The 14,456-nt window shown below is 43.3% G+C and overlaps 1 protein-coding gene across 1 annotated transcript; it reads right to left on the bottom strand.

Moving 5' to 3' along the window:
• Positions 1–570: 570 nt before the first annotated feature.
• Positions 571–14,197, bottom strand: epsti1 (epithelial stromal interaction 1). Its single transcript, XM_070838146.1, has 10 exons — positions 13,970–14,197; positions 12,959–13,017; positions 12,787–12,870; positions 12,580–12,653; positions 12,334–12,417; positions 9,345–9,418; positions 7,469–7,553; positions 5,021–5,082; positions 4,011–4,216; positions 571–1,651 (listed from the first exon to the last, which is right to left on the bottom strand). The coding sequence occupies exons 1-10, from the start codon at positions 14,140–14,142 to the stop codon at positions 1,506–1,508; spliced, it is 1,047 nt and encodes a 348-aa protein (XP_070694247.1). The 5' UTR covers positions 14,143–14,197; the 3' UTR covers positions 571–1,505.
• Between the last annotated feature and the right edge of the window lie 259 nt (positions 14,198–14,456).

The raw sequence follows: 14,456 nt of genomic DNA, 5'->3' as shown, positions 1-14,456 counted from the left end.
GTGTTTTAGTCAGAGGACAGCAGGTCAGCTGACCATGAAATAATCTGAAATTTGTTTACTGACATAACATAAAATTATATAAAAATATGAAGAATAACGTTTTGAGTTTAAATGGAGCAGGTTGTTCAGGGAAATCCATATTTTCCTTCCAGGAAATTTCCTAGATAATTATTAGGAAATGATTAGGAAGATAAATACCTGTGAAAGAAAGATCTTTATACCTTTGTTAGTAACATGGTCTTCAGTGTCCCGAGCTGAGTTTCCTGTTGATTTCCAGAGGGAAGACTGGATGACGTCAGCACTGAAACACTCCTTGCATGACTTCATGCCAAAGCAGAAGGGGATTTTTAGTCCCCCATGTTGAGAGCAAGACCCTTTGTTCTTTGTTGCCACGGTCAGGTGATAACCATCTCTGCTGTCCGTTGATATGAGGCCGGCGGTTAAAGTTCTAACAGCAGCTCCGTGCCCACCTCCCACCTAGAAACCCCTCCCAGTCTGATACAGCACGTGTGAGAGAGAGAGAGAGGTCTGGCATGGCTACGACACATAAGCTCCAAACAGAAAGATAAACAGAGTTAACAAAAGTGTTTTATTGAAGCCCTCTAAAGCTAGTGTGACTCAGAACTGAAACCAATCATGAAAAAAATCTGCTCAACAAAATTTGGAATTACATCTTTTGTTGTCCTGATGAATCCTGCTATAGATACATCACATGCAACTTTAATTATGAAACAAACAAAAAGCATGGTGTATTTGGGTAGAGCTCTCTTCCATCTCCGTCTCCACACACTGATTTAATTAAGAGCCCCAAATATGATCTGAAGATTATGAGTCATGGCGATGACCTTCAACTAAACTGGTGAAAAACGAACATCAATTCAACTCCATGTCAGGACAAAAACCCGACATGACTCACAAATGCATGCAGACAGATAGAAGACACCAAACACTCAGTGATTAATGACATAATCAAAAGCAGATTACAGGGAGCACACACTGCTTAGGTATACATCTACTGCTGTCGTCCAGTGCAGGCAGCAAAGCTACGTCCACTCATCCACCACAGAGGAACAGAACTTCCTCCTAGCTATTCTTTATCATCTGAACACCGGTTACACCTTTTCATCTGGCCCGATTCCTTAACCCCTTACTGCCTGAATTTATTTACTATTATATAAAAAAAATAAATTATTTGTGTTTTTGCATTCAAGCAGATGCTAAATGAAGAGGAGATTGTTAATTTGAATATAGCTTAGCATAGACCAGTACAATATAATAATAGTATAATAAAATATATATGTACATACGCATAGAATATATATATTTATTTATGTATGTATGCTTCTATGTATATATAATATATACATAGAAGATGCATCAACCGGCATTAGTGGGATACAGAGGCCACCTCAGCTGCATCAAGACCGGAAGAGGTTTGAGGTGAATTTGCGACAGCAGGCAACAAGGGGTTAAGCATCGAACACGATATTAAAGATAAATGAAGTTCAGCTGAACGTGCAGACGAGCAGTTTGTAGGCCTGCTCGTAATCGCCGTCGCACTGACTGAGGATGTCCTCTAGGAAGACTTTGCAGCAGTCTGGAAAGTTGTTCATCAGCTTCATCAAGGCCCAGTCGTAGTCAGCCTCTGGGTCTGGAAAGCACACAGGAAAGATACAATCCTCAAAGAGCCCGATTGATTCATTATTGCTCCCACGAGGCCCCTGTTGAAAGAGTGATTGTCAGTACAGTGTATTTTCTCTCATCCTCACGCACAGCCGTCCACACATACTTTATCATTGTCTCTTTGACAATGACCGACAGTCTGGTCTATTGAACATTTGAACACAAGATCAGCCATCGACGGCTGCGAGGAAATCCACAAAAAGCTCTTTCCCTCAGTTATTTGGTTAAAATGCACTAAAAGAGGTGAGAGGAAAATGGGATTCATTTCAGTCATCTCTTTCAGGAAGCATGAAAGCTTGTGTGTCGACTACCCACACCGCTCTCCTAGCTCCACGCTGGTCCCGCTCATCGGAAATGAAGGCCTGAATGAGCTCACACTGCTGCGGCTGCTGTTCAGAAAGTAGGACAAGAGCCTTACGACCAGACAGCAACGATAAGGAACCTCAGAGCTCTATCGCCAAACCAAAGAGCCCTTCACAACAGAAGGGTGTGACGTTAAATACCTTGCCCTTTCACCCCCTCTGTCGCCAAGTCAACATGAGATCCATGCATGACTTGTAACTTCATCATGATGTCAGCTAAGGCTAATTGTTAGCTTGCTGATTAGTCAAAAGTTTGTCCAATGTAAATTCTCAACAAAGCTCCATCCACTTCAGCATAACTGAAAAACACCTAATGGGTATATTATCACATAGTGGTAAAGTATTGTAACGTAGAAATAACTAAGCATGCCTGCTCTCCGTTTTCATCAAACACTGTTTATTTCAGAAGTAGCTTGGCTCATGTTAAAGCACCAGCCGCTGGTAGGAGCCGGTGAACGTTAAGTGGTTCATGCATAACAGTAATAAAATGTAACGTGTTCAGCTGAAACGGCTTCAAATCACACAAAGAGCACAATTATGGCCAATCAGTGTTGTGTAAGCAAAGACCTGTCCTCATCTTAAAGCACCATATTCTCTCTGCGTCCTTGTATCTTCATTTATGTCGATTACCCGTCAAACACTGCCCTTCTGCTAAAACTACTCCTGTTGGGAGGGAAGACGAAGGTCTTGTGCTGCGTAAATAAGGAAGCTTAATCAAGCGTTTCACTCCACTGTGTCCTAATCTAACATCTGATGCTGCTCATGTGGGGATTCTTGAATCCTTCATGTTGAATCCCTGAATCGTTGGTCTCTCTCTAATTAAAGAGTTTGGTCTAGACCTGCTCTTTATGGAAAGAGTCTGGAGATAACACTGTTATGAAATGGCGCTCTATAAATAAAGATTGATTGATTGATTTAAACATTTCACAGTCAAATAATACATCCATCATTTACTGGTATCTATAGGAGCCCATCAATCCTACACCAGGAAGGTTTCATGAGCGAATCCTCACATTGGAGCTGCAACAAGTGAATGTTTGGCAATGAATTAAAGTTTATTTCTTTGCCAATATACTGTTGCTCTTTTAGTATTCACAGTGATTTGAATACATTTTTATGATGATTCTATTTAATACTATCATCACAACAATAATATTGATTAGATAGGTCGTATTATTTAATCCAATGAAAAGAACTTTTTAATACTTAATAAAAAAATAAAGTGGGCTTACCTGTCTTTAGATCAACTCAAGAACCAAGACATAATAGAGTACCATTTGTTTTGAGAGTGTGGAAATTCTAGAAAGAATGAGTTTCGTTACACGCTCACCTGTCGGAGCAGGAAATGCTTCAGTACAGTAGGTAATGAACATGACTTTCTCTGTTTGTTTTCCTTGTTCTGCTTTGAATGGCAGGTATTCATAGGTGTATGGCAACCAGTCAGGTATCAAACTCTGTGTGTCAATCAAGGCCAATTATAAAAGGGCAGGACTGCTCCTCTTGGCAAGTCAGGTGTTTGGCTGCAGACCAAGAGCCTCTCTGACTGGCAGAAGCCTCCTGACATACAGTGAGTTTGTGTGTCAGGCCTTTATGCCCGTCCTCTCTTTACCCTGTCCACTTAAATGTGTTTGATATATTGCTTAATCCATAGTAAGTAAAGGTTTGTGCCTGGGAAGACGGGAAAATACTTTCTTACTCACATTTATACACACACATTTCCCACAAACTACAAGTATCAGCAGGATTTGAATGCCAGGAGCTACAGTATCGCTACATACCACGCATAACTTCCTGCCTACATTTGAAGCACGTAAAGCCTTTGATTTAACGCAGACTAAACACACAATCACAATCCTCTAAGAAGGGATGAGGTGGGCAACTCTTGTCACATGTCTGATTTAGGTTTGGTTAACCAGTGTTGAGCCAGACTAAAAAAAGGCCTGAGAAAGTCCACTCTCAGCTCACCAGCTTCCTCTGTCCAGTCGAAGCAGCTCCGCTCTGGGTCTGGGTTCAGGTGAGCGAGGGGGAGCTGTTGTCTAGGGGGACCGGACGGCTGGTGTCTGAAGTCTTCACGGGCCAAAGAGGGACGCTCTGCTTCCCGAATGCCTTCCCCCCTCGTCTCTCCCTCACTGCCTCGACCCTCGAGCTTGTCCAGAAAGGCCGAGTTCACCCTGTCAAAATATAATGACTCAGAAAAAGGTTCACATAAAACTGCTCTACTCTAGAACTTAACATGCTGGCAGGCCCTAAGTGGCAGTGAGCGAGATGTGTTTGACAGGTTTTTCAACTACACTAATTATACCCACTAAAATCTAGTGAGGTCAGTAAACTGCACACAGCACACCTAACATTCACCGACCCGGCCAGTCTGCACTGGTTTTATTCCATCTCATGCTGTTGATCATTTTACAACTGTCTGCTCTTATGTAGCACAGTTAGAGATGGAACCTTTAAATATACCTTACATACACTGCTCAGACAAATGAAGGGAACACTGAATCATCACAGTATAACACAGAGGGAGTTCATCTTCACCTGTCCAGCTAGGGAGCATGAGCAACTGTGGAGCAGTTTCACCTGTTTTGGTGCCAATGAAAGTGACAACAGGTGAGCTGGAGAGGCAACAGCGAGACAACCCCAAAAAGGAGGTGGTTTTCCAGGTGGTGGTTCTTCTCCAGAGCCACACTGTCCAGGAGCTCACTGATGCCTGTGATCAGCCTGTGATTTCATGTTTTTACTTTGATTCTGGGTGTGATTTTGAACCGAGCCTTCGATCTGTTGGTGATTCTGGTTTCCACTGACCGTTGTTACGTCATGTTGTTCTCAATGAATTACACAATGTACAGTAAAGATTTTGAGCTTCAATGTTTAGTTTACATTGAGATCCGATGAGTGATTTAAGTGTTCCCTTATTTTGTCTGAGCAGTGTATATATACATGTGTGTGTGTGTGTGTGTGTGTGTAAATGTACATACCTCCTGTGTTCCTGCTGTACCTCTCTCTCACTTTTCAGCTGTTTACTCTCCACTGCCTCATTCTGACAAAAAGATTCAAGTAGAAAGGATTACAAGATAAAACACCTTTGGGGACCAAGAAAGACGATATCTTATCAGTACACACTCACCACATTCTCGATAAAGAAGTCAGTTTTAAATTGAGTATGCAGTCCACAGTGATGGAGACATACTAGTTTTCTGATATTAGCTTTCTAAGATGTTTACTATTAACGTGGTGTTGGCCAAGCCATAACCCATATTACTAATTAAACTGTAGTTAAATATAGTGAATATACTGTATTTCATGCAGTGATATACTGTAAACACACATCGCCTTCATATGCACGGTGTTTTCCTGTCCCAGCAGAGCTAAAGGGTCAGGGAGGTGGTTATTTAGGGTGAACACACTGCTCACCTGTGTGAACACTGTGTGTGCTCCCATCAAAGCAAAGCATTTAATCTCCCACTCAGACACATCACACACACACACACACATAGAGGATAAGGAGGAGAGATCAATCTGTCTTATGGAGCCATTGCTGAAAGAACAACAGATCCCAGGGTCCTGGTCAAAACCACATCAAGAAGTTTAACTTTTGCTGCTCGGCAGCCGCAAGCTTTTATCTCCTAGTCAGTGACGTCTATGAGAGAGTAGAGATGAGAAGAGTGGGGAGGAGAGGAGAGGAGAGGAGAGGAGAGGAGAGGAGAGGAGAGGAGAGGAGAGGAGAGAAGAGGAGAGGAGAGGAGAGGAGAGGAGAGAAGAGGAGAGGAGAGGAGAGGAGAGGAGAGGAGAGGAGAGGAGAGGAGAGGAGAGGAGAGGAGAGAAGAGGAGAGGAGAGGACCGTAGGCAAGGAAAGGAGATGAGAGAAAAGGAAAAAACAGTAAAGGAGAAGACAGGAGATGAGATGAGACACAACAAGGAAAGGTGAGAGGATGTAAGACGTGAGGGGAGATAAGAGGAGACGAAGTGAATCGAGACAAAGTGAGATGAGAAGGTGGGAAGGCAGGAAGAGGTGAGTCTGTAACCTTGGTATCATCCGGTGCAATGTATCATCCATTTAGCCTGTCTGTGTGTGTGTGTGTGTGTGTGTGTGTGTGTGTGTGTGTGTAACACAGAGACTTCTTTATTACCGTAACTGACTACATTGTTTAACCTAAGGTCTCTCTCTTTCTCTTTCGCTCACCACCAGCTTGCCTGGTGAGAGATTTAGATCAGGTCTACGTGAGAAAGAGAGGATAAGAGAGAAAAGAAATGCACAACAATGAGAAAAGCCACGAAAGAAAACATTTCCTGTGTCCACCGAGGGAGCTGCGTGTGCAGTTTAACGGTGTTGTCAGTCACCACATAGTGTGCTCACAGCAGAACACAGCGTGTCCTCGGGCTGTTTCCTGCACACTCTCTCCTCCTCTGGTGTAACATCTCTGACAGACACTCGTCTAGGTGGAGGAGCGCAGACACTGTTAGCGCCGGCTCTGACTCTGACTCTCTGACAGAAGCTGTCAACACCCTCTAATAAATGTATGTTTTCTCAGCTAAAAATAACTGTGACCTCTTCACGTTTAACGCCTACGTAGATTTTAAGATTTATAGCAGCAATAACCCGAAAAAGAAGATTGTTGATTCAGAGGAAAGTTATGTACAATGAGGGCGAGTGGTTTTGACTGACAGGACATGCAACTGGTCTGCGAGGAGCTTGGGTTTCCTCCAGGTACTTTTACTAACGCAGGTTAATCCTCTGTATTCTGTCCTCTGCAGACTCCTCACAGTCATGTCATGTTGTGTCTCTGTCTCTGCTCAGTGTGAACTCTGGGAAGTCCCTTGAACTCCTCCTTCCACTCATTCCCTCCCTCCCTCCCAGGAAAACCAACAGGCGAGAGAGGAAGAGGGGCTGAGAAAAGAGAAAAGGAAGCAGAGCAAACAAAAGAGAGTGAAAGGAGCAGACAGAAAGACAACATTAAGAGGCGAGAGAGAGGAAAAGTAGTGGCATTATTCTTCTGTGTATTTACACTTCCTTTTATTCCGCCATGAGCCCGCCGTACCGCTGTGTGCCCCAGCTCTGACCAGGAGATAATTGCAGGGGGATCTGGCCCCTCACCCCACCCGTCCTATAGAGGATACCGCTTAATACCCGCGTGGCCTCGGACGATGAAAACTCCGCACCCAAGAGTATTTAGTCAGAAAACAACTTACAAAGGCAGATCTATTGGTGTGAATTACCACAGAGCTTCAGTGTCCGACCCCACAGCCACAGATATGAGGCTCAACACTGAACTCTGGGACCCATACAGCAAGCTCGTCTGTCTGTGTGTGTGTGTGTGTGTGTGTGTGTGTGTGTGTGTGTGATGCACAGAGAGTCGTGTATACAAACAAAATATGTGACGGCACATGCAAGCGCAGACACACACATTATGTGGTTGCTGGCTTACCCTGGATGACGTGTGTGTGGCACTGCTGGATGCCAGTGGACCCGGGGCTCTCCTCTCAAACCTCTGCAGAAAACTCTCTTTCGCCCTGCCATAAATACACAGTGCACACACACACACGCTCCGTCTGTCTGTCAGTTACACATTTCAAAAAGTCAAACACAGAGACACAGAAAAATAATAAAGTCTGGAGGAGTATTTGTTTACTCCACAGACACTCCGCAGGCCTGGGACGCTGACAGTGCTGCAGTCCCACAAGGTCGATCAGGTTTGTTTGTCCCTCCCTGACACTGACTTTGCTCATTCAAAAGCATCTGATCCTCTGTGCTGTCCCACTCCATTCCCTCAGCCCCATTCCTTAATGTCTTCATTGTTTCTTCAGGTTCACACATTGGTCTGCTGTCTCCTGTTTTTGTTTCTCTTGTAAGGAATCCAGAGATGCTACTTGACAAGCAATTTCCCTCAGAGCCGACCACGTATAATATTCCAATAACAACTTGACTGTCAGGGTAATTGATTTAAAGTACTCTAATACTCCGTTGGAAAATATGGCACGACAACCTTGTGCAGACGGTAGACACTCTAAATCATTACTGTATCTACATCCAATGTAATATCCAAACCTCCTGGCCACTTTAAAGGGACATTCCCCTGATTTTATAGTCATGGGAATGATGCTCAGTGTGTGAAAACAGCTGTATGATGTCCTCTTGTCTGGAGGAGAAAAGTACTTAAGGGACATTTCAAGATTTTCAAGAATTTCAAGATTTTTGCCGCTCATTCACCCCCTTACGCACACACATTCATGTTCCCCCCTGTACTTTGTGGGTACTCTGTTTGCTAATTAGCAAATACTAGCATGCTAACACTGTGAACTGAGATCATTAACATGGTAAACCTTATACCTGCTTACCATCAGCATATTAGCATTGTCATTATGAACATGACAGCATGCCATAGAGTTTTAGCTCAGAGCACTGTTGTGCAACTTTATTTAAGTGCACAGCCCCATCAAATATGCCTTCCCCATGGATGCACTGTAACAGCTGGTTACAGCACTGCCACTCAGCCTTGTTTCCAATGTTTCCCGGCGGACACGGGTGGTACTGCAACAAAAGATTGCATGCATGCACTCAGTGGGCTAACTTGCTGGGTGAAAGAGACCTCTGTAAAAGTGTTGACAGGATACTTCCTACTATAAACGTGGTCAGCTGTTACACTTTGTGTTGTATATTGTTAAACCATAGGGGTTCTATCTTTGTAAAGCCTTTCCAGATCCTAGAAGAGCATCACTGCTGCGGTACGAGCCATTCACCAGCGTGGCTGGGCCAGAGGCATGATGGGATGAACACTACTGCGCATATTCAACGGTCCACACAATGTGGAACCTAACCTGGAGGATAGAAACTTCTCTGGCATGTGTGCCAGACGAGCAATTCTTATGGGACTAAGTAGGTGCCATCTTCGGTGCAGCCTCCAGCTCTGTTAATACATCCACAATCTTCCCAGGAAATCCTTTTTTACAATTGCAGAAAACAGGATCACAACTTCTTGAAGGCTGAATCAGAGAACAGGGGCCAATTAGAGGTGAGCCTCGTCACCTGTCTTCACTCTGGAGATTTACGACTGACGTGCTCTTTTTTCCATTTTCTGCCAACAGAAAACGCAACTTGCTGAAACTCCATTGATAATTATAGGTCAGCAGAGGATCAGACTTTGGGCGCTTCCTTTGTAAAGGTCTGGAGACTGTGTCATCTGATGCTACATCTATGACTGAGATCCATTGCAGAGCAAGAAAGAACACAACACAACACACTAAAAAACACAATACCACACAGTGACAGTGATGAGACCCAAGTGAACCTGATCCAGGGCTGACCTGAGGTGATCCTGCATGAGCTGCTCCCCCCTCCTCTGCTCCTGCTGTCGCCTGCTCTCCTCCAGGCGCTCCGCCTGCAAAGCAGCACAGTCAGCAGTCACTCCGCAGATACATGGCATGCAGCCACCACATCAGTTTTTTCCAACATGCATGACTCTCAATGATCAATAACGCTGCAATGAGCCCTTACCAGCAGCCCACGGACACACAGTATACAGTATGGTATATGGGCCGCAGCGCTTATTGTACAGTATATGCAATACAAATATATATATAATGCTCTTCTGATCTGAAAAAGATGACTTTCAAGTTCATGAAATTATAAATAGAAAACTAACTTAAACTATTTTTAACATACAAACAGCAAATACTAAAACTAGTCACTGCCAAGATAAGGTACAATCAAATTATCTTTATCAATTTATCAGTAGAAACAAGTTCTTTATGGTGCATCAGCATCATCTTCAGCTACATACATCCTGTGTATATACTGTGTAAGATCACACACTGGCTAGTGATTTTCCTATTGTCTTATGAAGAGAAATCACTTTAAGTCCCCAAACTTAAAGTGTATTTGCCGGCCAGAGACAAATGTCTTTGTCTCTAAATGTCATTATGAGATTATATTCTGGTGCTAACGATGTGTGCAGATGACCATGTGGGCTTTTACAGGATGTAATTACTGCAAGACAGGATCTGGACCCTACGAGTCAAAGTGGCCGTCTGAGTCGGGGAGAAGGGATGAGCTGTAGTATATTCAGTTTTTATGGTTTCAACGTTTAATAATTCTCCACCCAGCATTCAGCTGCCCCTGCACCCCAAACTCTCCCAAAACAAAGTGGGTCAGGATGGATTCATGATCCACAGCGTCTTGTTAGATCACGTCTGTAGATTACGGCTTTGGTCTTCAGCATTAATCATCCTTCCACATTAACCACTATTAGACCATAAGTGGGGCCAGACATGGAGTAGAACATGTCTGAGGACAGGGTGAGGAACTGTCTTTGGTCGCTGGAAACCCATGAGATCATTAATCAGGTAGTTCTCATGGCTTAAATACTGAGAGTGTGAGGGTTGACTCTGCTCGGAGACTCGTGGACCTGCTACAGCTCAGGTGGACGCTTGTCTCTACTGACACCTCGTGGTGAAAGATGATAGTGTTTCTCACTAAGGGAAGATGAAGTTAAAGTGGGGCGGCACATCTCACCGCTCAGGCAAAACTGCCATCATGAAGAATATCTATCCTGTCTTTGTCTTTTGTCCTCCAGGTGACATCACTGACATGTGCATATTTGCAATATGTTTTCCACATTTCTAGTGCATTTTGTTGTGATGCCTAATTGTTGTCTTTGCGTGCATTTTGTCACACGTATTTAGCTGTCAGGGCCACTGCAGAGGATAGGCTCAGCCCTCCTGCTTATCATACACTCACTGTCCGTCCACTGTATTAGGTAGGCTACACCTGCAAGTATTTCATTAAGTAAAAGTGGCAATGTCAAACATTACTTAAATACACCATCACAGGTAAAAGTAGCCTATTCAAAGCAAAGTGTACGAAAAGAAGAAGCAACATTCTCATGAAGCAGGAAAACAGACCATGTGAGTTATATTATTAGATTATTTTTCATAACTGATACATGAATGTATAAGCAGCATTTTACTGTTATAGATAATTTAAAATATCTGATATACTTTTGTGTGGTTTAATCTACAACAAATCATTATTTCTATAAACTCACCCTGTTTGTATGTAAAATATTTCATCTGTTATATAATAGAAAATGAATGTAGTGTAAAAGATTTACAGTACAATATTTCCTTCTGAAACGCCGTAGAATTTATTTATTTATTTATTTATTTATTTTATTCTTGTGTCTATGTGGAGGGAAACGAACAAAGTAAGAATTTCATTGCTCAGTGTCACCATCGTGTTCCTACTGTGCACATGACAAATAAACATCTTGAATCTTGAATCTTGAATCTTGATGTATATAAAGTGGCATCAAACAGAAAAACTCACTGCATTTAGGGAAAGTTTGAGGAAAAATGCACTTAGTTACTTTCCATCCCTGTAGACTGGTAGAGTCTAATGCAGTCCAATACAAGTGATCTGCCATTAAGTCTACTTACAGGATGATTAAACAAGATTAAGATAAACTGCATTATGTTGGCACGTGTTTCTAATATTCCTCCGTGTATGAAGAGAAGAACAATATAATGCATTCCAGCACAACACCACCTCTAGCCATGACCTCTGGAGACGTCGTAAAGGGAGAATTTCTTGAAGGCTGTTGAGTTGGACTGTGTTACATTGCACATTAATAATAATAATAATAATGATAAGTGTAGGTGAAAAAGAGCTGGTGCTGACTTGCTAGAATAATTGTACAAACTCTGACAAACTCACCACCATGGTACCAAAGTTGAGACTCGGCTCTTAAAAAGCAGCTTACAGTTTAGTGTTTCTGCACCCACTGTTTTGATTGGACGTTTGCACCAACGTTCAACACTTAAAAAACGGGGATATCCATCACAGAGGAGGAACGTTTTCTATTGAATTCACAGACCATAAGCCACAAGACATTCTATAATCTGAATGAGTGGTGCAACACAAACTCTCTCGCTCTCACGATCGCAGCTGCTATTGCTCCACATACACACACGGCCCGTGGCCGAGGGCAGCGCATTCCTCACATGGAACCCTGGGGTTTGTCAAAAAGCACTCTGGGAAATACAGGAAATCACTGAGCTGACTGAACTAGAAACACGTGAGAAGAGGTGGCACCAAACTAGTAAATTATCACTTCATTTTAAAGAACTCCCCAGAGGGTGTTCAATATATCACATCCTTAGATTTTAACGATTTGTTTTCAACACTGATTGAATTATAATTAGAAGGGGTGGGGAGCGACTTTAGGGCATCTTTAATGCTAAATTGAACACATATGGCTAAAAGGCCAAAGAACATGCTGTTTGATCTCGGTCTCACCTTCTCCCTCTGTTTGGCCTTCATCTTCTGTAACTCCTCCTCCTCTTCTCGCCTCCTCCTCTTGTCCAGTTCTTCCTTTCTCAGCTTGAAACAACATTAAATGCACGTTAAATATCTCTTTGTGATTCATCCAGCACAGAAATGGAAAGCACAAAGTCTTTCCACTACACTGTATGTTTGTAATTATTCATAGACCGCAAGAGAACAAGAGAGAAAACATGCTTTATGTCAATACTAAAAAAATACCTTCTTCTGCAGTTTGGAGCAGCGTAGGTCTGCAAACTGCTGCTCCCTGGCATCAGCCAGTGTTACATTACCACCTTGATAAATGAAATGACACATTGTCAGTCAGTCAGCATGTGCATAAGCATAGTCACGTAAGAACAATGTTATACAAAAGGATGATGTGCACTGGGTCTACTTGTAGTTGAATGTCATAGTTAAGATGTTTACCCAGCTTCTCTGGATTCAGGTGCAGAGAGGAGACTCTGTTTGCCTCTCTCCATCTCTGCAGGTCCTCCTCTTCTTTCTGAGCCACTGCAGCAACATAAACCTTCATGAGGTGGGACAGAAATTTCAGCACGTGCCATGATTAAAGTAATGTAAGTGGGAGGGTTCAGCCTACTCATTTTCAGCTTGCTTCGCTGAGTTTCATTTGGTGGCATCATGGTGAATCCATCCGAGCTGAGACAAAGACAGAGCGGGACAAAGCTGCTTAGTGACCAAACAGGCTGTGGATGCTGTAAAACCTCAGTGCTTCAGTCAAACGTGGCTCCGTGTGTGGTTTCTTGGGCTTGTGTGGTTATTGTCATGCTCTATTCAAGTTGCTTCTATGCAGCTAGATGATAAAGGTATAATTCATACTTTACTATGTAGAGAGGAGTTATTAAAAAGTCCCGGTGTTTATGTGGTGGGTGTGCGTGGTGTGGGGACACTATAAGACAGTAAATACTAACATTAGCACTAACATTTTGGCATTCTTGTGCTTCACCTGAGCTTCCATAGTACTTAGAGTACTTTTTCCTTTTACTCCAACACATCTGACAGCCACAGTTGGGAGTTTCTTTTAAGGTTAAGATTTGAAATGAACACATAAAGTCAGTGTATAAAATGTGGCACATTTCTGCAGGTTAAACCTGAAAATGTTGCCTACATCAATCAGCAATAATACTCTTGTGTGAGATGCTGCCTTCACGTGAGTTAGGAAAGTAAATCCCTCATACAGCTGTAATAACCTACACTGTTATTACTGTGACTTTAATGTAATCAGTATAAATATTCTAATTATGTATTTTATTCTTTTTCTTAAGCACTTTAAGCCATCACAAATGTTTTTTCTTTTCTTTTTGGTGTTGGAGTAAACTTTTAGGTTGTTTCATGCACTTAACTATCCACCTAAAGTAATCTACTCTACTTCAGTAACACCACATGGCAGAGGTCACGGGGAATTCCGAGGATCTATGAAGGCACCGTTCCCGGGAAATGAAAGTGAAAGTCCCCGTTAACATGTACCGTCCCCACCGCCTCACCGGTGCTGTGGAGCCTGAAATAGGCCCACCTGAACCTGTGCTCCGGCTGTGACACAACCTCTGACTGAAGTTCATCCTAATGAGAGCTGAGCGGAGCTGTCACTCACTAGCAGGGCCGCCTGTCTGCCGCCTGGTCCCCGCGGTCAGGAGCACCTCCGTCGGGGTTGGCAGGAGTGTGAACTCGTCCTCCTGCTCCTGCTCCTGGTCCTCCTGCTGAGCCGGTGCTCCTGCTGGAGGTCAGCTGCTTCCCCGAGTCTCTCCGGTGGTCCTGAGGATCCATGAGCCAGCAGGCGCTGACGAGCTCCAGGTGCTGTGTGATCTGCTGCTCGGTCCGGTTCAGACTCCTACCGGCTACAGCTCCATCTGCTGGAGGACCCGCAGCACTGCGCCTTTAACTAAAGGGCCAATCTGTAACTTTGTGACACGTTCAGGATTCACATTAAAGTTTGGTCATGATTTCTCTCCTTTGTACCTTAAACTGAGGAGCTGGCAGACACAAGTCACACACTGCACATAATGAACATAAGCTAGTAGATAGAAACTATTTAATGACACTGAGCTTAAACAATTAGTCAATCGATTAGTCAGGCGACA

The sequence above is a fragment of the Pempheris klunzingeri genome, chromosome 10 (genome assembly GCF_042242105.1).
Source record: "Pempheris klunzingeri isolate RE-2024b chromosome 10, fPemKlu1.hap1, whole genome shotgun sequence".
NCBI lineage: Eukaryota > Metazoa > Chordata > Actinopteri > Acropomatiformes > Pempheridae > Pempheris > Pempheris klunzingeri.
The sequence above is the reverse complement of the archived record's forward strand: the minus strand, read 5'-3'. Positions and strand labels throughout refer to the sequence as shown.